Below are 22,300 nucleotides of genomic sequence, written 5' to 3' on the forward strand. Positions count from 1 at the left end.
ATTCTCACTTTTTTTACTTGTATCTCTATTGCGTTAGACTGTATAACGTTATTCTGGACAGTCATTAATCGACGACGCAAAGATACTGCTCTTTTAGAATACCGAAATCGAGCAATACAGCAATGCATACACTAGTAGTTGCGATTACTTCAGTATGTATAAGTTCTCAAACTACAAATAAATCAAGTGGAAATGATGTGTGAACCAAATGCTATGCTATTTTCGTATTATCCGGACAGCACTTATCACGGTCGCGCTGATCAAATCACAATAATTTATGTTGTGGCGGCGTCCATAACGGTGCCAAGTAGGAGCGCGAATGTGAGTCTTTGTTGTCTAAAATTTAGTACAGCCTCGCAGAAGACGCAGCAAAAGCTAGAATGCCGTGTGCAATTACTCCTGTAAGACCTAAACTACCAACAACATTTTTGCAAATCTTGGCATAATCACTCGATCTTCACTAGTCGTTTGTTGTAGGGGCACCAATATAAACCACATGTATACATTCATCAATTGACAGCGAATAGGAAATGGAGTGCCGGACGGTGGTCTGATAAATAGCGAGTTAAAGGCAGCAACATCGAAGTGTGCTGCTTATATCGGCCAGACGGGGAGTTTCTTCAACACGCGACTGAGAGAACATTCAAATAACTTGAACCACAAACAGGGAAGCAAATTTGGCCCTACACTGTGGAAAATGCGGATGCTCCCCGGACTTTTCTTCTTGTAAGGTGCTAGCTACCGCCAAGATTTCGCGCGGTTGGTTGTGGAAGCTCGCGGAATTCTTGAGTGACTCGTGTGTCAACCCAGCACCGTTATCCGTTAGTAGGAAAGAAATTAGTTTCTTAAATAGTGCCCCTCAAGGTCACGTGTACCTGCCACATTTATCTTTTGCTGACGATATTCACAGCTGCGAAGCATTTCGTTCATCTTTTATTGAACTTATATCTTACGTTTTTTTTTTTCACTGACATTGACATGACGATGTGAACTGCGCATGTGCTAGCAGGCTTTGCCTTTCCAGCTGTCGCCTTGTTGCATTACGATTGTTGTCAGTCAGCGCATCGTGTGTCGTTCCTTCTCTGTTCTCGTCGTATAAGCGCTCTTTTTCCTTTCGTTATGTTAACCTTCACAAGACTGCCCTTCGGTATATGACAGCGTTCAATACAGGAAATGAGCGCGCTTGCAAGAGCGCTGTCACCGCTTGAGCACAGGACATGACTATTGCGTATCACTCAAAATTAAGCTTTAGCTTTACGCTTGCTGCTCAGCGTTATACAAAAAGTGGTATTGGTGTAGCGCCAATATAATCTCAGTGATCTTTACTTGTTCATGACGGCCAAACAGTTGCAAACGAGATCATGTTTACAGAAAGAACACAGGCAGAAGTACGCGTAATATTAAGCTTGAGAGTCGTTGGTGGCGCGGAATTTTTTTCCCATTGTGTCCATGCTATTTGCAGTCACACACACTCACGACAATCACGTTTGGTCGGCGTCTTTGCCCATGACGCCTATCTAAGCCAGGTAGTCGGACGAGAGTCAACCTGAATGTGAAAGCGGAGTTCTGGACTCCATAAAATCCAGCCGCATTCCTGAACTTGCTATCTTCTCAAATATGATTGGTGCACATGTATATTTTCCCAGGACTTTTCTGAATAGCTTGAATTAAAGTAATTGCAAGATAAAAAATATCCAAGCATTTGACAAAGCCCAGTATGAACCTTGAAGATCATCCCTGGCTGATGAAAAACCACGCTATGTCTCCATCTCAGTTTGTCGCTCGTGTCGGAATGAGTGCTTGCAGCACATGGTCCCAACGTTGTACCGAAACATTACAACATATTGTTTCACAGACGCCAGTCACATCACACTTACCCTGACAAAATCAAAGTGGCATCCACTGCTCGACTCGAGGTGCATGTCCTCGAAGGACAGCTGCACGCGCTGTCCGAGCGGTGCCTTGATTACCCAGAGGCATTCAGTGTTCTTGGGGTAGCCGTGCGGGTAGTTGGGTGTTTCGATGATTCCTGTGCGCTTCACCAGCACACCGCCGCATCCTCTCCAGGCGTACTCGAGTCGGAAACCGCGCGACGAGACGCTGCCATCGGTCACATACTGCACTGTAACGATGTTCTTCGAGGACACCACGGTACTCGGCAGTGATATTTGGCCACAGAAACGGCCCAGGCGTTTCGGATGACCGTCGGAGTCCGTCTCGTTTACCTGTACAGCAAGTCGTTGAACCACGTTTGAAACGCTAACAATGGATTATATGTTGCGATGTTCCATTTAATCATCATTTCTTTATGACGGTTGTCGTTTGACTGGACGTCACCGTGCTTTGGTAACTGACGGGAGCAAGTAGTTGACACAAGGGTAAGGTCAGAACACATGAGTCTGAGGCGTTGACAAAATAATGTCTCTGGATAAATCCCGATACGGATTCTTTGTGTCTTTTTGGCTTACCGTCACGTTACAGGGCCAATATGCTCTCGTCTGGTTAATTGACAGCGCGTCATTGTTTTCTACGAGTCGTTTGTGCAATACAACAGCTGCATTTACCTGCTCAGACTAGGGAGCCTATCTTGGCAATTTTTATTACTCGGTACTGCAGTTTGCGCTGTATGAAAAATTGCAATGTTTTATTTCTTTCTTCCATGTTTAAAAAATATGTTTTACGTTGCCGCTTATAGACTCTGAAATTAAACCTATTTTTTTTACTCTGCTGTACCATTATTCAGCATTTGAGACCTATAGGGTTAGAATCTGGCCAGGGGAATTTTAATTTTCTGCTATGAACAAAAGAATATTATGCTGACGCCACGCACATGTTGCCTACGTACTCAACTGATGCGTCAAATTTTAAGCCATATAACTTAATGCAAAACACATAATTTCATTTAGTGTTCTGGCATATTCAACGCGTAGTTGCAACATAAAGGTCGCACGCAACCCGCCTGCCAAAACTTTCATGTAGCAAAATATATGTGTACACAATGGAGGGTCATTTGAAAGGGCACACCGCTGACAAAACTTCTTGCTCTGGTGTGCACATGAATGCTGTGGAGTATGTTCTGGTGGAACCTCGCACTGCTTTAGCTGTTGACGGTTGCAAGTCGCATCTTGTAAGCAGCACTGCAGAAGTTTAGCATTTCCTCAAAATGCATTACCATTTTTTCACAAGAGAAAAAAAAAACAGATACGAGCCAAGGGGCGTACTTTATGTCCAACAGTGGGGATGGGGGAGTTGCAAGAACGAAAAAGTTAAAGGCAATTCTCCACTCCAATTCATATATCCCATTAGTTTATGTCGATTATTTATGTTGTTTAAAGAACTTATTCGCGACCTGATCCCTGGCGCTCTGTGTATGTGGTTTGTTAACCAAAAATTCGTAAATGGTCGTGCTTGTACGTTGTTTTCGCACAACATAGTTGAATTTGTTTTGCTGAATGAATTATAAAACTTTTTTTTCGACTTCCCGAACACGATGGCAATGTCAGCATCGGTGAGATTCGACCTCTTGACCATTTGTAAAAGGCTTCGCATTAAAAGAACCAAAACACCAACTCTGGACATTTCTGTGTCAAAAGCACGAGCGGCGTGAATAAGTGATTGGCTTACTGACTCTTCTAAAAGGACTGCTTGATAAGCGAATTGTCCAATTACAATACGCCTTCAGCTGTGTGGGTCCTTACCTTTCTCGTTCGCCATAATCATAAACTAAACGCCGCACCGAAGACAACTACGAGGTTTGTATTACACACATTGTACATAAATCTCGTTCAGGAATGTAATCGCACTGCTGAGAAATTTCAAGCGCACGGAGCAGCTCTATCTCTTTCTCAAGTCAGCAAACCAAGTCATCCTACGGAAACCGCTCTTGCAGTAACGCTAATTGTGTTGATCTTATATGCAGGCAGAAGCACTCAGATACTGCTCACAGTTTATAACCGAAATTCCACAGCCGTGGTGAACGAAGCATCTGGCGCTATGGCCAACCTGGCGCTACCGAGAGATCGCGCTCACTTGCGGCGTTTGCGTGTGTGTAAAACCTCGCATGTTCGCCTCTGTTTACAAATGCTGGTGCTTTGTTGCGGATGCTCGCTGTTTAATTTAACCCAAATGTTAAAAGGCTTGACTTAATGTAGCGTTGAGACAAACAGCGCTCACCCGGCCACGGCGGCCGCATTTCGATAGGCGTGAAATGCAGCAACACCCGTCTACTTTGATTTATATGCAGGTAAAAGGACCCTAGGTCGCAAAAGTCAGTCAGAAGTCCCCCGCTTCGACGTCCCTTAATATCATATCGTGGCATTGGTTCTTAAAGCCTATCTTTAACTATAACCTATGTCGCCAGTATAAATCTAGTTTATTGAAAAGAAATAGCACCCTACAAACTCTAGCAGGATTACAGACCACCTTAATAAAGTACAATATACGCAAACCAGAGGAATGGCAAATTAGGAAATGTCGCACTAATTACGGTAAACAAATGCTTCGGTACACGCTACCAGCATTGCTCAACAGAATTAGTAAAGATCAGCTTTTTAACAATACAGAAACCTCATTTAAAGAACTTCGAAGACTGTTTCCCACAATATCCTTGCCATGAACTTGCTTTCAAAATGTCGTCGTCTATTTGTTTTCGTTTTCGTTGTGTTCTCAAAGGAAAAGTTTTTGAGTTTGTTTATGTTGTCTATGCAAGCACGCTTCTTCCTTGCATGGAAATGAGCCATGTGCAACATATTATGTGTGCATTTTCTGTTGTTATTGTTTGTAGCCACCGTTTAGGCTGACATACGTGTAGGGTGGCCAGATCACCCTCAAGCTGATTGGTCAGCTTTTTTCCCGTGGTCTCCCGCAACATTGTTGTTGTAAATAAATGAATAAATGAAAAAAGAAATAAAATCCCAAATCTTTGTATCTTTTAGACTGAAACCACCGCGAGCTGCATGTTTAGAGGTGCTGTTTTTTTTATTTATTTTTTTTTGTCTGCCGGGTGCCAATTTCAAGACAAAGCACGCGTTCAGGCAGGTATTTATGCGCGCTGAATGCTAAAAGTAAATGCGTGAAAGTAAAGCGACTGTCGTGGAAAATTAGAAAGCTAGAACACCGAGGTGGTCCCACACACTGCCACAGCGATATCAGCGTGGGCATGCCCTCTCATGCACAACTACGCCTCTAGCGGTGGCCGCTGGCTCCATATGAAACGGAGGCGCCAGTTTGGTGACCATAAGAAGTATTGAAAGACTCTGGGTATATTTCCGGGTGTCGGGTGGTAGCTGAAGAAATGGCCATCGCCCTAGTCGTAACTCTCGCCGACGGTCAGACTGTACTCAGCGACTCGCGCACAGCTGTACGAAATTTAGTAAGGGTAGGATTCCGATTGAAGCCCTTCGTATAGTCGTGAATGCCGGCCCGATTTCCCAGGCTACGTGATCTTGTCCCCCCCCCCCCTGGTTCCCCGCACCTCCTCAACTAGCCCAGTCAGCCACTTTCTTAACGAGGGGGCGCATTGCGCCGCACGCGACGCTATAACCCGTGCAGGAGGAGATGGACTTGTCGAAGAATACGCGGACCGGGTTCGACTTGCGGAATACAACAACGAACCGACCAAGGCGTTCTACTTGGCTCGGCGTTACTACCCTCCACCTCTTGGCAATCTATGCAGAGCTCAATAACTTATCTGGAGATAGCTGCAAACTAACACTTATCCTAACCCACTGCTGTATCACCCAATATACCCAGAGACCTATAACACCAGCATCTGCAAGGTCTACCAGACAGACACAGCTACGCTTAAGCATATGCTCTGGGAATGCTAGGCTAAAGCTAAAAGTATTTATCCCGATGCTGTCTCGGCGAGGTGGAGAGCCGCTCTGCGCAGCTCAAAGCTCGCGGACCAACTCTGGGCAGTCCAGCTGGTCCGTGAAGCGGCGGAGAGGCAAGTCCCGACATGGGAGACCTGGGCCCGGGCCGCTAATCTGCCGGAAACTAAATGAAGTTTTTCCATCCATCTGGCTATACTATGCATGCCTATGCTATGATGGGAGCTGCTTGGCACACATCCGCTTTCTATGGCGCATACCTGCCCAGTTTTGTGCAGACGATCGCGGAGTTTTGCCAAGCTCAAACAGCTCCGGTGTTAAAAATGTAGCCTAGAAAGTCATTTTAACGCGACATCGTAAAAGCTCTCGTTTCGCAGAAATTCCGGTGTCGGCGTCGTTGGCTGTGAGCGAAAAATCAGCATATTCCGTGACCGAAAAATCGAGAAAAATGGAAATAAGAGAAAGAATCGAACCTGGGCCATCTGCGTGGCAAGCAGGTGTCCTACCACAGAGCCACGTCAGTGCTTAAAACTGCTTCGACAAAAAAAAAAAAACAGTATATGAATATCATGTAGTGGGAGGAGTCTCCTTAGCGCATATAATATTGCGTGGCAGAAGCATAGAATCGCGCCAGGCGTCAAAACATGTGAATTGCGCAACGAGCCGGTGGTTTAACGACCACTCATTACAAAGCACCCTGACATATTTAATCGTCGTCATCATCATCATCATAATCAAAAGCATCAACAAAGTGAGCAGCTGCGTAGGTTCACGTGTTGCATTACGGACGCGTAGTGCGCTGTTCGCTGATTAAAAACCATAAATTATGGAGTAGCGGGAGCCTCGCAAGTGTACTTGCAGTTTTAGGGCAGTTTGAAACGGCCACTGTTACGCGCACAGACATTCGTTTTCTTGCGGCACGGTTGAAGAATCCACCGAGAACCGATGCCAGGCTAGCAGTTGAGAAGGCGACGCACACGGGGCCCGATTACGCTGTCGTGTTCTACTCTTGAGGGCGAAGTTCAAGCGTCCTCCAATTTTTTTCTCGTGAGAAGTGCTTAAAGTGTGTGAACAGACGTTCAATTTCATATCTCTAGACAAGAGATAACCTTAGTTGACCGACGCTGCATTAGCAGGAATGCTGAGGATAGAATTAACTAGAATGACATCAAGCACTGAGTGCCATTTCCAAAACAAAATATTCAGCGTTTCTCACTAAATTACGGCCCGTGCAGCTTCTGATAAAGGATTGGTCTGGTTCTACCTATTTTTCAGCTTTGCAGCACGCGTCTATATAAATAGCTCGGAAAGAGGCAGATGCGGTGGAGAAATCTAGATGCCCCGAAATCTAGAACACATGGTTCCATTAATACAAGAGTGAACATTGTGAATTGGTGTCAAACGGAGATGGGCTTGCTATAGTAGCTCCCATCGTAGTAGAGACCACGGCCAAAAGCTATAAGCAGTAATCGCCTTTACGTGATATTCCTGCTCTCGCTGTGCTGGCTATTTCAAAAATCAACGTATGAGAACCGTCCGCGACGACGGACGTCGCGTCAGATGCTCTAATGCGTGTTTTGTTGATAGGTCTTTGTTTAGGACTTTTCCAGTGTACAACCGTTCAGTACATAGCACAACGTTTAAGAAATCTAATGAAGTTTTTTGATAGGCATAATTATAACCGCTTGCTGCGTGCTACTAAGAAGATTGCGGCGCACTTTACAGGAGGTTGCAAATATTACGTTACTAAGTAACTTAGCGACAAAAAGGAGGATGTTCGAGGGGCCAGTTTTTGTCAAATACAGCCATCTGTCACTGGTAAGTTATGGTTGTATTGCCCGCTAAATTCGAGTTGCGGATAAAAATACTATAGAATTGGAAATCATGAAACAATTAAGGTCAAAAGAGAGAAACGGCATAGTAGGTGTACAGACTAAAAGCAGATGTTGTTGTTGATAGTAAGCGAAGATTTGGATTCAACAGTTGGTGTAATGCGTACAGTTACGTGGTTGTTTTGTTTATTGAATGTATTTCACTGCTATTTCCCGCACTCCAATCACAGTCAAGCATTTTCAGGCTTTTTGTCCGTGCACCAAACATCTGTCAGATGTTGAATAAAATTGAATTGAATTGAATAACGCAAGGCTGCGGACTAGCTAAGCCCCCTATTGGCTGCTTTTTTCCGTTGTCCCCCATCTGTGAAATTACACATGGTGAAAAAGAAGATTTGATTTGTTTGGTTGATGACGAGACAGAAGGAGTGTTAAAACAGGCTAAACGCAGTTATGTACGGCCGTGGGATAGCTGTGCTTAAAGAAAGAAAATTTTGTAGGCGCTGGCAAATGGCATGGGTAATAGGAAATTGCTGTGAGGGAACTTCGAGTTAGAGCAGACGGAAGTTAAATGACGAGGGTGCGTATGACGATTATGATAATGGCAAGCTGTAAGCATGCCCTGCGATATATAGGATCAAGCAGGGCATTACCTCCACATAGTCGAAGGTGCAGTTGTTGTCATGTTCCAGTTCAAAGAAGGAGAAGGCGATGGAGATGTTGTGCCCCGTGAAGGCTTCGATGGTCCACGTGCAATTGGCGTTGTGCGGCGAAGGCTCTGGGTAGTTGGGGCTTTCGATAACGCCATGTTGCTTGTTCTTGATGTGCACGTTGCAATCTGCGCATGTACGTTACGAGCTTAATGGGACATTGAACAGAAAAACGATTATTGTCATAGTAGTAAAAAACTTTCACAATCCCAAAATCACCGCGCTTGCCTCGAGGGGATGCTTGGTAAGCCAGAAAACGCACAAAAATAAAATGCTGGTGGTGACGCCACCTTGAGATGCCCGCGCCAAACGCTGTGACGTCATAGATTTTGACGGCGTCTATTAGGATATACGTAGTTCCTAATCAGCAAAAATGAAGCACATTGTCATCTGATGGAGCCAGAGACTTCACATACAAAGTTACAGGGAATGTCGTTGAGCCTATGTCGTCAAAATAGAAAGTACACTTTGAAATCCGCGATGTGAGTCCCGGAGATTAAGGCACCAAATTTAAAAACCATACTGTGACCTTGATTTTTCCTTTGTTAAAGGGACCCTGAAACGGTTTTTGAAGTTATGTCAGCGTTTAGGCAGGAGCATCTCCAAATCATTCGCACCAGTAATTAAGCGACACACCGTCTACCAAGGCCGCTACGGAATTTATATCTATACAATGGGCGTAGCCAGGGGGGGGGGGGCACACCGGGCCCGTGCCCCCCCCCCCTGAAATTTTTTTGTGCCATGGCATACAGAGCTCAAAATGACACTCGATCACATCTGCCTGCCCGACCCCCACTTCAGATCAAGGAGGTGCCCCCCCCCCCCCGAAAAAAATTTCTGGCTACGCCCCTGATCTATACCCTCCTCCTCACGACTGCCTTGCACCCTCAACTCACAGACACCCTGACATCGCGGGCGATCGCAGCGCTCTCATGAGCGCACTCGACGGATTGAGCTTCGCCCTGTCATGGCCTCAGAAATTCGCTGCGAGATCGGGCTACAGGTGGCAGCACCGTCGCCGCGCTAGTGTGGATAGGCGGTTGTCGGCGCGTATACAAACGCACACAACAGCGCTTCGTTGTGAGCGATGTGACCCGATTTCCGGCAAACAAAATGCATTGACTGCAGCTTTGTGGTAATATGTATGATCTTCATTCCCGAATTATGCACGAAGCGCGCCGAACGTTACAATTACTAGTGAGAGAAGCACATTCTGCGAACGAACGGGTTGCTCGCCTTCGGCGACAGTCGGCGTTTTTGCAATGGGTGGCGTTTTCTTGTTTTATTTGTACATGTTTAGCTCGTGTTCCACCTACTACGCACTGCTGTATAGCGCGATTGAATAAACTATTTACTTCTTGTTCATTTGGATGCTCCTCAAGAAAAAGAAAGCCCGTATTCCTGCACGATGAGTTGAAATAGCAGTTTGTGCACTGCGTGCTCACATATTCATTGGCATTTCTTATTCAGTTCTCCATGAAATGTAGGACAGTTGATAGGTTTACTGAGGAAAGCTACGTGGCTGACAGTGCTTTAGCGCTACGGAGACGTTTAACACGCACACGCTTGTTTTTATTCCAGTAACAGTACACAAAGGTAACTGTACAGCACGGAAATTTCTTCTATTTATTACTTGCACGACAGTAATGGAACAAAGGTCCGGTTATTTTACGGGACCAAAGTACGTTTTTTCATACGAATAATGTCCGCTGCCTTCCGTCAATCTAAACAACGCAAGACAAACGCTCAAGATAATGTAAAGAAAAAAAGATGCGGCTTCGCGTGAAATTACTACGACATAAATGTAAACTACGCCGTTTGGATTACTTTTGACCGTCAGCGCTCTTTAACGCGCACCTTAATCTAAGTACAGGGGTGTTTTTGTATAAACTTCGCCACAAGTTAAAATTGCTCAAGGCAACTCAGTTTTGCGATTTCCGTGTCATTTCATTTTCTGTTCTTTTCAGGGGACAATTTAAGTACTGAAGTGTCAGACGTAACTTAACAGAAATATTTCTCTCTAGTGAGACCAGGACCGTACACAACCGAAACTCGTCGTGTAACGTATAAACAACACCTAATCACAACGCTCAAGTACATATATGCGAGCCTTTTTTTTTACCGCCGCGCCGCAAAAAGGCTACTATATTCACATGAGATTTATTACTTCTCATCTTTAGGGCAACGCAAAGTGCACTTTGCAATGCGCTTGAACCACAGAGCGGCACCTACACTGATATGACTCTCGTGAACGGAGGGTACGACGACCACACACAGCACTCTCGACAAGTGCACTCTCTGATCGTATTAGAGTACATATACAGCCGATCAAGGCCTAATGCTTCTTTACATCGTGTTAGGCATACGTACGAGCGGTTAAAGTTGCACAAACGCAACGGAACACACCGTCATTTGAGGATCTGCATGACGTACGCGCACATGCAAACACAATGGGGCTAGCAGACGACGCACGAAGCAATCCACACTAGGCGCGTTTCAGCCAGAAGCCACTAGGCGGCGACTCCGCTAGATCTCGAGTAGAGTTACTGTATATGCTACCTTAAGGTAGCATATACAGTAACTCTAATCTCGCGGCCAATAGCGCGCCGACGGGTTGCGCGCAATCTCGGAGGCCCAACAAAGACAAAGCTCGCAGAGTGGTTGATATCTCCTCCGACAGGTGCCGCCACACTACCAGCAGATCTAAGTCTACATTCCTAAGTACGCCAGGGGTTGGACGGTTCAGGAGCAGCGTACAAAGAGATAAGTTTTTAAAGACGATAGTCTTTCTTGGGGAACTTAAACGCAGAAATTTTGGTCTGTCTTTCTGTCTGTCTGTCTTTCTGTTTGTCGGCACGTCACTCGATTCAGCCACCCTGCCAAAGTTGAACCACTTGCTTACCGCCCACCCATCTTGAACTGGTACGTCTGTTCCTACTTGTGAACGTTGTCGATCAAAAAGTAAATATTACGCATATCTGAGGCGCAACATCATTAGGTAAGTATTAAGTGGCGTGTTCCTTTAATAGAAAATACGTAGATAAGCAATTTTAAAGACCCTAGTTTCTTAAGCTGCGCTGAATATGCGACTGCGCTGAAACTTGTCTTCCTCCGTGCCCTCTGCACAAGCTCATGTTGTGTTTCGGTTTCGGTTCAGTATTTCATTGTACGAATGACAGGGGGCGCCGCTCTGGCATTGCTGTTTTAGCAGGCGACGCGTAAATGAGAGAGTTTGTGGAGAGTACTCGTTGAGTGCGGACGTTTCTTCTCCTTCGGCGCATCGCACCAAACCGCGTGTTCGGGCTGGCCGGCGTCCCCGCCGGTCGCGTTGGTCACCGCCGGTCTTCACATGCCGCTGCGCCGGTACTATCAGCCCGCAACACAGCACTCATGTTTCCCGACTTATTGCCAGACGGCGTCCATATCTCACGCAGCGCCTCTTCTATCGTCTTTAGACGACATTTGCAGCGAAGAACGCAGATGCGCGGCCAATTTTTTTTCTTTTTTTTCTTCCTTTATTTCCTTTTATTTGTTCTCTATATTGCTCGTTGTGTTGTTGGGGTTGTAGGGATAACCGATGTAAGAACTATTATTTTGCGGTTTAGTGCATCTTTGGTAACACGCGAGTACCGTGCGCCACGGGCAACGATGCAGTAACGTTGACCACGTGGTAAACGGGGTAGGCGGCAGTTTTAACCCGTAGTAGGGTGTTTGGGTGAGCCTGTTTAATTATATTAACGGTGTTAGACTGTACTTCGTGTGTTCTGTTCGATGGTCGGGCGGGCGATGGTTAAGCGGACTGGAAAAACCACAGGCGCCATTGATCTCGTGCAGTGCGGGTAATGCACGCGCTGGTGCTACCTAGATGAGACGGCCTTCACAAATCTAGCCGACGCTGAGGAGGCGAGCTTCGTGTGCAAGCTGTGCGAGAAAGTGAAGGCGGCCGTGCAGCGCATGGAAGCTTGCATTGAGGAGCTGAAGGGGGAGCTGAAGGTGGAGCGAGAAAAGAGAATTGAGCTCCAAGCGCAGCTCGGAGAGGCACGTGAGCGTGGGGAGGCTACCGCCAGCCTAGTAGAACAAATGGAGGCCGATCTACGGAAGGAACGGGAAAGGCGGGCCGAGCTCGAAGAGCGAGTAAAGGCGCTTATGGCGCTTGACTCCGGTCCCGAGCAGTGTGAGGTTTCGAAAGGCAAGGGCATCACGGAATCCCAGGCAGAAACAGGCAAGAAAGGGGACCTAGGCGCTGCAGTGGCACATGTAGGAACAGGCGACAGCAGGAGAAAAAGCTACAGCGATGTGGCGCGACAGGCTTCCGGCGGGGCAAAGCAAGGAGCACCGGCAGCGGGCTCGTTATCGCGAGTCGGGGACACTCAGCGAACGGGGGATCAGCGGGGGAGAACAGGATCACAGCATTCGCAAGCCGGCAGCGAACGACTGGACCGTAGAAGGGTCCTAGTGGTGGGGGACTCCAATGTAGCCAGAGTCAAGCAGGGAGTCCTTACGACAGTGAAGGCAGACCGGAGGGTAAAAGTGGAGGCCCAGTCAGGAAAGTGCATGACGGATGCACTGGCCAAAGCACAGGAAGTGGTAGGGGACAGCATGGAGGGTGAAAACCTCGTCATCATCCATGCTGGTCTCAACGATGTCCTGAAGGGAAAGAGCCAGAACCTTCAGAGACAGTTAGAGGATGGGGTGCGTAAGCTTCGAGAAACTTCTGAGGGTGTGCATATGACAATATGCACCATCCCAGAAGTCTGGGGGCAATCTGGCGGTATGGAAAGGAGGGTGATAGAGGCTAACTGTGTCATCAGAGCTATGAGCCGGCAGCTCAGCTACAGCGTAATTGAGGTAAACAAAGACGTGTACGAGCCCGGCCTCCGCCCTTTTGCACAAGATGGCATTCATTACAGTGGTGCCACGGGCAGGAGGGTAGGTAATAGGATGGGTCGCCAAGCCACAGCTTTTTTAGGGGAACCCAGTGCCCTGAGGCCACCAGTGTAGACAGATACGATTTCAAAGTGGCACCAATATCCAAGACACGTGGAGTCCGGGGGAGAAGAAATCGACGTAGGCAGGGCCGAGCAAATTCAGATGTAGGTTATATTAACATGCAGGGTGGCAGGAATAGGTTGAAGTGGGGAGAGATAGAAGAGCAGCTAAGGGAGGAGAAGGCACGAGTGAAATGCAATCCTTGAATACATAGTGATAGTACTTAACTTTATGGCTAGGTGGCGTGAGCCGCCGCCCGATCTAAAGGGCACAGCCGTATACATCCATCCATCCATCCATCCATCTTTTGGCAGCATAGAGTTAATATACTGACTCTAGAGGAAAAGCTGGGCCACGAGACCTATAACCACAAGAACGCTGACATCTTGAAACGTTGTCATTCTTGCCATCACATATCAATCCTAAAGAAGCATCTGCACAATTAAAAACTTGCGGATATTGTTTTGTGTTTATTTTGAATACTTCTACGAAAGAATACGACGGCTATTTATGCAATTTACTGCGCGCGGAAAGGAGCGTTTGCAGGCTGCTTAACTAGATGGCACCACCATATCAGCACTCGCGAGTACGCGAGTGTGTGCTTGCTATGCGGCCGATTGCGCCGGTTTGCGCGTCGTGTTCATGAAGCCCCTGAAACTTCGTTCGCGTCGTGTATCTCGTAGTTGTCATATTGTCCCGTTGTGTGCGTTTTCTGTCTTCATGTGACAGCCTTTTTTTCTTTCGAGCTGGAAATTTCAGTGCATGGAGTGCAAACCAGGACGGACGGCAAAGAAGAGATGAGACAAGCCCTGAAAGTTATGTACGAACTAGTCGCAACCGGTTTTTTAAATACTTTTTAACGGCGATAAAGCTTCGTGGGCCGTGTAACTTTAGTTTCGATTGAAGCTTTCGGGAGATGTCTCACTCACATTCGCCGCTGCATGCTGCAATCGACATTTTTCTGCTTTACGGCTCTCTGCGCTGAAGTACGGCAGCAAGTTGAATCAGCGCGCGACCACGGCCTACGGACTTTACTTCGAGCTGCGAATCTGTCGAGTGACCTTTGTGCCAGCGAACGGAGAAACTTTGGTAGGGAGTGCCGAGTAAAAACCATGCACAAACAGGTGGAAATTTTAACTGTTGTCAACCGGACCAGCTGCACAGACAACCGTACACTAACACACGGCTTCACGCATCAAAACACAGCTGATGTTCTCTGAACAGCGCGTAGCTGGCTTAGGTTGGTAGATTAAAACTGATTCCTACCGTCAAATATAGCGAGCGTCTCAGGGTCTGGCAACGCTGGCAACGATCGTTTTGTTCCATCATGGCGGAACCCATGCGGTTATAGGTTTCAATGCATGGGCCCTATGGCGAGCTTTTCCTCTAGAATCAGTATACTAACTCTATGTTTGGCAGGGTTCTGTTTGGTGTCGCAGAAGTCTGTTGCCAGACTTGGAGGTATTTGCCCCTGCAGTTCCAGCTTTCCCGTAAGGGTGCTGTGTAATCCGCTGGCAGGCGCTTTGCCTGGCTTCGACAGACGTTTCAACGCTATAGACATCGATGGTTTCCCACAAACGGGAGTAGATTATTTTCCTGTTGCTCAGTGAAGAGCCTCTGCGCCCTTCGGGCGCGGAAAACTAATCGTGGCTTCGCCCTCGCTTTGCGAGTGCGGCCATTTCGCTGACGCTCAGTGGCCGGTTGGCAGGGTCTCCGTCACGCGCTGTTTAGCCCGCGCGCCTGCCCCGAAGGGGCAGGCGTGCGTCCGTTCCAGCGTCCGTGGTGTGCCCGTGTCACTGGGGCGCACGTAACCCAGGAATTTTACACAGGAACTTTACGGGAAAGCTGAAACTGTAGGGGCAAATTTAGCCGCCAAATCTAGCGGCACTCTGGCAACATTGACCCCCGAGTGTGGCAACAACTTCTGCGACACCAAACAGAACCCTGCCGATCTTTTATTCTCCTGTACGGCGACAATCTGCAAATGCATGGGGACAAACAAAAATAATTCGAGAACGATCACCGATAAGTGTAAACTCGGGCAATGTGGTTGTGTCTTCAGGGGTGAAGTTACAGCCACAAAAACGTGGATCATGACGTTGAACGGATAGCGAGAGCGCGACGCTCATTGCAGCGACGAGCTGAAGGGATTCCGCTCGCCAGATGCCTCACGAGCATTGCACGATGTCGCAGATTTACAAGTCACCAATTGCTAGAAATTGCTAGATATGTGGTACACAACACGGCTAGGGCATTCATTGCGTCCAAGAAAAGAAACCTCGAGATAAACACTGTCGCTCAGCTCCCATCAACACGGAGCACGTTGTAACACAGGCAGACGACGATCGCTGCCCACAGGAGGTTCAGTGACGTGGACTGGACATATCCAATCAGATCATCCACCTGCGTGACGTCGCGCTTCCACGACGACACGCACTGGAAATGGGCGGGTTGAAAACGCGTTTGGCTGAGCCGCTGTGATCGGTGGCGATTCGCAGCTTTAAAGCCCTGGAATAAATTACGCAGTTTACGCACAGAGCTTAAATCGGTCTGTAAATGATCCTTAGGACATGCTCTACCGGCTCAATGTGTTCGTAGAAAATCGTCAAAACCGTTTCAGGGTCCCTTTAATAGACCTATGATAGTGAAATTAACGACGTTAGAGTCCTCAGAGTAGAATTTATTACTCTAACCCGAATAACTGCCGCACTTTAGTGCATCTTTAAGGAAGCACACGCATTTCTCTCTTGCTATAGCTGTCACGTCTCACTGCGTTGCTAAATTTTTTGGTTTGTACAAGAATATATTGTACAACATTTTCTTAAATGCTCGAGCACTCCGAAGACCACATCCTATACTATGTTGGCGTAAGTGTCATAATCTCATAATAAAGAAAAAAAAGAGCAAGAAACAGAAATAAAGCCACATTTTATAGAGGGTGTACAATTATTGGGAGTTACAAATGTCGAAAAATTAATTGGGCAATTGAGTCAACCATTTTGCCTCGCCCTTAAAACAGACTGTCTCGTTGCGAGTAAGATGTAATCATCAACATATTTGACTAAGAAGAAAAATAAGAAGGTGGCTTTTGCCTTCGAGTTGTCTTAGGGCAATTCAAAGGGACACTGTAACGTTTTTGTACACTTTTTCTGTCACTTGAACGGAGAAGGCGAGTCTGGACCTTGAATAATGCAGACTCACCGCTCGAGTAGACGACGTGGAATCCCCGACCGGCTGTGGAGGCGTCTGTGCGGAATCGAAGGAACATGTCGTTTCTGGTGGACAGCAGTTGTCCCGGTCTCTGTTGATCGTTGCACAGCAGGGCAAGGCGCTTGTCGCGGTCCGAAGCGCCGTCAAAGATCTACGCACCGGCAAGAGCGTTTCGTGAATGCGAGGCATTGCGATGCTTTCGAGTGCGACAATACAGACAAGCAGACGCAATGACTTTGAGATAGTTTGGCTGATGAATAAGATAAGCGACAAGCGTAGAAATCCAAAAAAGAAATAAAAACAAGCTGACAAAAGACATTATCTCGAGAGGTCGCGAGTTCAGTTTCTTATTGCGATCGGCTGATTCTGGTGATGCGAGAATGCAAAAACATTCGTGTTCTTAAATTTCGACGGCCGTTAAACAGCACCAGCTAGATTACGCTTTTCAGAACCCTCTTATTGCGCAAGAGAGGTTGTCATATCCAGTGGATAGCATTAGAAAAATAAAATATATTTGGACCATCATTTTGACTCAATACTCATGATTGCAACTCAGAAATGATCATTTTCTCGCTCTGCAGCGTGTACTAGCTCCCTCGGGTCAAGAAAATTAAAAGAAGTGCAACGGTGTACACAGATGCAAACAACGGCGTTTTGTTAGTATCTCGCATAGTGGTAATTTTTGCGGCAACGATTAGTTAACCAGAAAAAAATTGTTTACGCATTGTATTGATTATTTGCAGAATTGCAGAAATTTCAAGATCACACGTTCAATCGCATTCGAAAACATCATGCTAAGAAATTCTGGCAGCTACGCACGAGTGGTGCGAAGACGGAGGAAAGAACGGAGCCGGTGGCTTTACCTTCCTCGGTTCTCTGCTCTTCACCCTCAATTTCCTTTCCGACCCCTTGCTATACGATACCGTAAAACACTATGTTATCTATTAAGGCTCGCTCACACTCGCTACTAGCAACGGTCGCGCGACCGTTTGCGACTGGCGGTCAAAAAGCGACTCAAAGCGACCGATGTTCACACCTGCGTGCGACCTATATGCGTCGCCATATAGAATTCACGTCTGCTTGTGTACAGCTTGCATTGCCGTTGCCCCGTAAAATAGGCTGATGTCCTCTTCCTGAGCATCTGATTGCTTCAGAGGTTTGCGACTGCAGTCGCGCGGCTGAAAAATCGAGCAGCGAGCGACTGAGCCAAAGCAGTCGCTTTGCGACCAAAACGGCCATTTGCGTCCGTTTGCGACCAGTCGCTTTGTGACTAACTTAGTCGCGCGCCGTTGCTAGTCGCTGGTGTGAACGAGACTTTACCCTCTACCATCCTCCTTTCCCTCTTCCTTTACCTTCTACTCGCCCTCACTTCCACTTCTCACTCCATGCTATGCTATAATGCACATGGTTATAATATGGTATACCCTCTCACCTCCTCCTTTCCCTCCTCCTGCCCTCCTCCGTACCCTGTCATCAGTCACCCGTTCCCCTCACTTCCCTTTCATACCCCCTTGGTAAAAGTATGCTACACAAGGCTATGCAATGCTTTACCCTCTTCCCTCCTCCTTTCCTTCCTCCTAACTTTCACTGCCCGTTCCCACCTCTTTGATATACTATACTATATATGGCTATGCTAGGCTATGAAAAAAATCCGTAAACAGGATGTGGGTGCTCGAGCCCCCACCCCCAGTAAACAGGGGGCGGGGGCTCCATCACCCACCCCCTGTTTACGGATTTTTTCATCGCAGCTTCCATCTTCCACTTCCTGCCGTTTTTTGGATATGCTAGGCTATGCGATTCATGGTTATGCTATGCTATGCTTGGCACATACGCGCTATCTGTTGCGCATGCCCGCCCAGTTTTGTGTGGACGATCCCGGTGTTTTGAAAAGCGTAAACAGCTCCGCTGCTGAAATTACCCGCCCACTTCATCACTCCTAGCTAGTTTTTCTGCTTTTCGAATCTGTGGCGCGAAAAGCGAAGAAAGAGGACAAGCGAGCGCACGACAGCAGCGCTCTAGAAAGAAATTTCCGAGGCTACGTGTTAACGTGTATCATTGCACGTTCCACAGGGGAAGTTGTTATGAGATCACAGCAGCTGATTTTGGTGGTGTAGTTGTCCACCATCGCCGCCGCCGGTACGTGTTTCCATCATAAACCTGCTTGAGGCCTCCCTGTTACAATGTCCGCAGGTAAAATTACGTCAGCGAGAATATTCCTCACGCTTAATGTCAAGATTAGTAACGCTAAGGCTGATCCGGAAAATAATTAAAACTAAGTTTCACTTGTGTCCCTAGTTCATTAAAGCTGTTGCCTCAACAAAAGTACACTCCAGTTTTTGAGAATTACTATCGTCATTACTTGATCTGTATGCACAAATGCACAAGAAATACTGAGGAAAGAGGCAGGGAGTAGGTTCATGACTGCCGCCTAAAGGGGGCACCACGCCTGCCTACTGTTTCAGGAGAAGGAAATAAACAGAGGAAATGAAGAGGAAAGAAACATGCAAATAACATACAGAATAAACAAATGACCGAGACTCGGATAGAAATAAGTAGGAACTAAAAAAAAATGGGTGTAAACGGTAGGCCGAATTCGTTTAGTTAAGGAAAGTTAGCAGGACTCTATCGGCCCGGTCACGTCGAGCAGAACACACCCTTGGAAAGATTCAATTATGAAGGGTCGTACACATGAGCCTAATCTATCTACATTCGTTAATTAGCCGTGCCAGCTGCGTAAGGAATGCGCGACACTGTTGGATAAGTTGTTCAAGCGTATAACAGGAGCCACAAGAAACGTACGACGGACTGTCCAAAAGTTCTTGACGGTATGGGCACATTCGCGCACCAACACAAAGCCAACCCTGCGTTCTCGCGCGACGCTTATACCCTCAGGGATGACAGCCTGCGAGCACCTATACAAGAAAATACCCCCCTAACAGTTAAATTACGCGCGGGATAACATATCCTGCGAAATCACGCAAAATAAAGAAAAACATAAGTAGCAGCTAAATCCTTTACTATCCGACCTGGCGTAACTCAACGAAGCCCTGGCCTAAAGAAACACGGCCGCTGCAACGAGCGAAGCAACCTTCGGGCTGTCTGTACTTGCAACGTAAAAATGCATATAAAAACGCCAGGCCTGCGTGGAACACGCAGCAGAGTCGCAGGGAAAGATGGAGGAGCAGCCTTTGTAGAACCCGTTGTGAACTTCCCGGACATAAAACATACGACGCGCGCCAATGTAATCGCAACTTTAACTTAATACGGCACCTCACGGCGACGCCGGCGACGACCACCACGGCAATAGTGCGCATTGTGTGTCCGCACAGCCGCTACCACAATAAAAATCAATGTGCAACCGACTGCAGACTACAGGAAAGGCAACGAAGCTGTCCGTAAAAGGTGATAATTAAAATATCAAAGGCTGGCTGGCGCACATTGAAGTGCACATTGAAAGCAGGTGGCCACCTCGTCACACATTTTTAGCTTACTGTATTACTTTTTTTTCTTTGACATGGCGTCACCAAAAGATATCGCACATCAGAACGATGGCGTTCACCTGGCATTTTTACACTGCAATGCACGATCAGCTCGGAATAAGTACGATGAGCTCACCACCTTCCTAGATGAATTTTCCTTTAGGTTTGACATTATTATGGTTACGGAAACCTGGTACACATGCGAGGAGGAAGTGCTTAGATTACCAGGCTATAATAGCTTTTACTTGAATAGATGTTCCCGCCGAGGGGGAGGTGTATTGCAGTTAATCTCGGAAAAGCTATCTTGTACCTTACTCACTGAATTTACAACAATCACACCGGATTACGAAGCTCTAGCACTAATCGAAGATAACCATGTTTATGTTGTTCTTTATCGCCCACCTGATGGGTGTGTTGAAAAGTTCTATGTCTTCCTTGAAAGGCTACTAACTTTTGTAGGCACAAATAGGCTGTGCGTCGTAATAGGTGGTGACTGTAACATCAACCTTTTACAAAGTAATGCAACGTCACGTTCATTCCAGCTGTTGCTTGATTCTTATGCATGTAGAGTCACATTAAACGAACCAACGCGTGTCAGCATTCACTCTGAAAGTCTTCTAGACTTATTTATCACGAATAATACAAACGACTGCGTGACATCAGGTTCTGTTATATCGGTTATGAGCGATCACCTCCCTATATACATGATATACAAAAAGAATAAGGTTTCTAGACAACTAAAACCAAGTCCTTTGGAACCCTATCAAATACAGCAAATCAACCCAAAAACTTTGGAGCAATTTAGACAACATATTGCAAGGTTAAACTTCAGTGCCCTGTATAACTGCAAAAATGCTGATGAGGCTTACGATACTTTGATGCATCTTTAAAAAAATGCATATCACTATTGCTTTAAGCTAAAGACTGTGAGAGCCTCAAAGAAAATTCGGAAGCCGTGGTTAACAAGCGAATGCCATGAAATGATTCGTAAAAAGAATGCTTTATATCATAGATTTATCAAAAGTAGAGACAGCAGTGATCTGGCCGAATTCAAGAAATTTAGAAACTCGTTAAACAAGACCTTACGTAACAAAAAGAATGCTTATTTTCTAAACCTATTTGAGAGGGCAAGTTCTCGTAGTGATGTTTTATGGCAGGAAATAAATCGTCTGATGCACTCTGGTACTCGCCAAAGTAAAGAACTGGAGCTCGTAGTGCATAATGAAATACTTAGCGGTGAAAAACTGGCAAATAGTTTCAACAAATATTTCACGACTCTGGTCTGAAATAGCACGTCAAGTGTGAACAAACGCTCTATTTTGCAATTTATGGGCACATCAAATATGAAATCTGCGTTCTTAGAACCAGTAACTGAACAGGAAGTACGTTCCACTTTTATAGGCCTCAAGAATAGTAAAGCGCGCGATATTGATGACATTCAAATTGGGCCAATTAAACACGTACTTCACTTTCTAGTGCCTCCACTTACCTCTCTGTTCAACTTGTGTCTAGCCACAGGCGTTTTCCCCGAGAAAATGCAGCAAGCTAAGGTTAGCGTGTTGTACAAATCGGGAAATAAAATGATTTCTCAAATTACCGTCCAATCGCAATATTGCCTGTTATTTCTAAAGGGCTAGAAAAGGTTATCTGTAAGCGAATTGTATCTTTCTGCGATAAGCATTCTTTTATTGCGTCAGAACAATTCGGTTTTCGTCAAGGTGTATCAAGTGAACACGCTTTACTTGCACAAAAAGAAATCATCTTAAAGGGATTTGAAGAAAAGAAGCTAACACTGGGTATATATATTGATTTTTCTAAGGCGTTTGACAGAATACACCATCAAACTCTGTTTACTAAACTAGAACATTATGGTTTCCGGGGTGTAGCCCTAAATCTCGTAAAATCTTATCTAGGGCATAGAAAGCAATGTGTAAGCATTAAAGATAAAAGTTCTTCACTATTAGACATACACACCGGTGTTCCACAGGGAAGTGTGTTAGGCCCCGTGTTATTCAACATCTACGTAAACGACATAGTAAGAGTTAGCGAGAACGTCGAATTTTCAGTTTACGCTGATGACGCAAGCTTGTTGCTCCAATCCGACGATGTATCTAATCTTGGTATACTAGCTCAAGACGCGCTAGAAAACCTACAAAAATGGAGTGAAGTGAATTCTCTTGTTATCAATGCTGCTAAAACAAAGGCTGTTCTGTTCAAACCACCTAATAAAAAAATGTATAATAGCTTAG

At 46.2% G+C, this 22,300-nt stretch overlaps 1 protein-coding gene across 1 annotated transcript in view; it reads right to left on the bottom strand.

Annotated features, from left to right (window-relative positions):
• Nucleotides 1-22,300, bottom strand: part of LOC119394421 (cubilin) — a 230,161-nt gene that overhangs the window by 122,862 nt on the left and 84,999 nt on the right. Inside the window, exons 28-30 of the mRNA XM_037661722.2 lie at nucleotides 16,564-16,723; nucleotides 8,317-8,501; nucleotides 1,878-2,225 (exon numbers count right to left, since the gene is read on the bottom strand). Of these exons, the coding sequence (XP_037517650.1) occupies nucleotides 1,878-2,225; nucleotides 8,317-8,501; nucleotides 16,564-16,723 (693 nt within the window). The remainder of the gene's footprint in view (nucleotides 1-1,877; nucleotides 2,226-8,316; nucleotides 8,502-16,563; nucleotides 16,724-22,300) is intronic.

Source organism: Rhipicephalus sanguineus, chromosome 5 (assembly GCF_013339695.2).
Source record: "Rhipicephalus sanguineus isolate Rsan-2018 chromosome 5, BIME_Rsan_1.4, whole genome shotgun sequence".
Taxonomy (NCBI): Eukaryota; Metazoa; Arthropoda; class Arachnida; order Ixodida; family Ixodidae; genus Rhipicephalus; species Rhipicephalus sanguineus.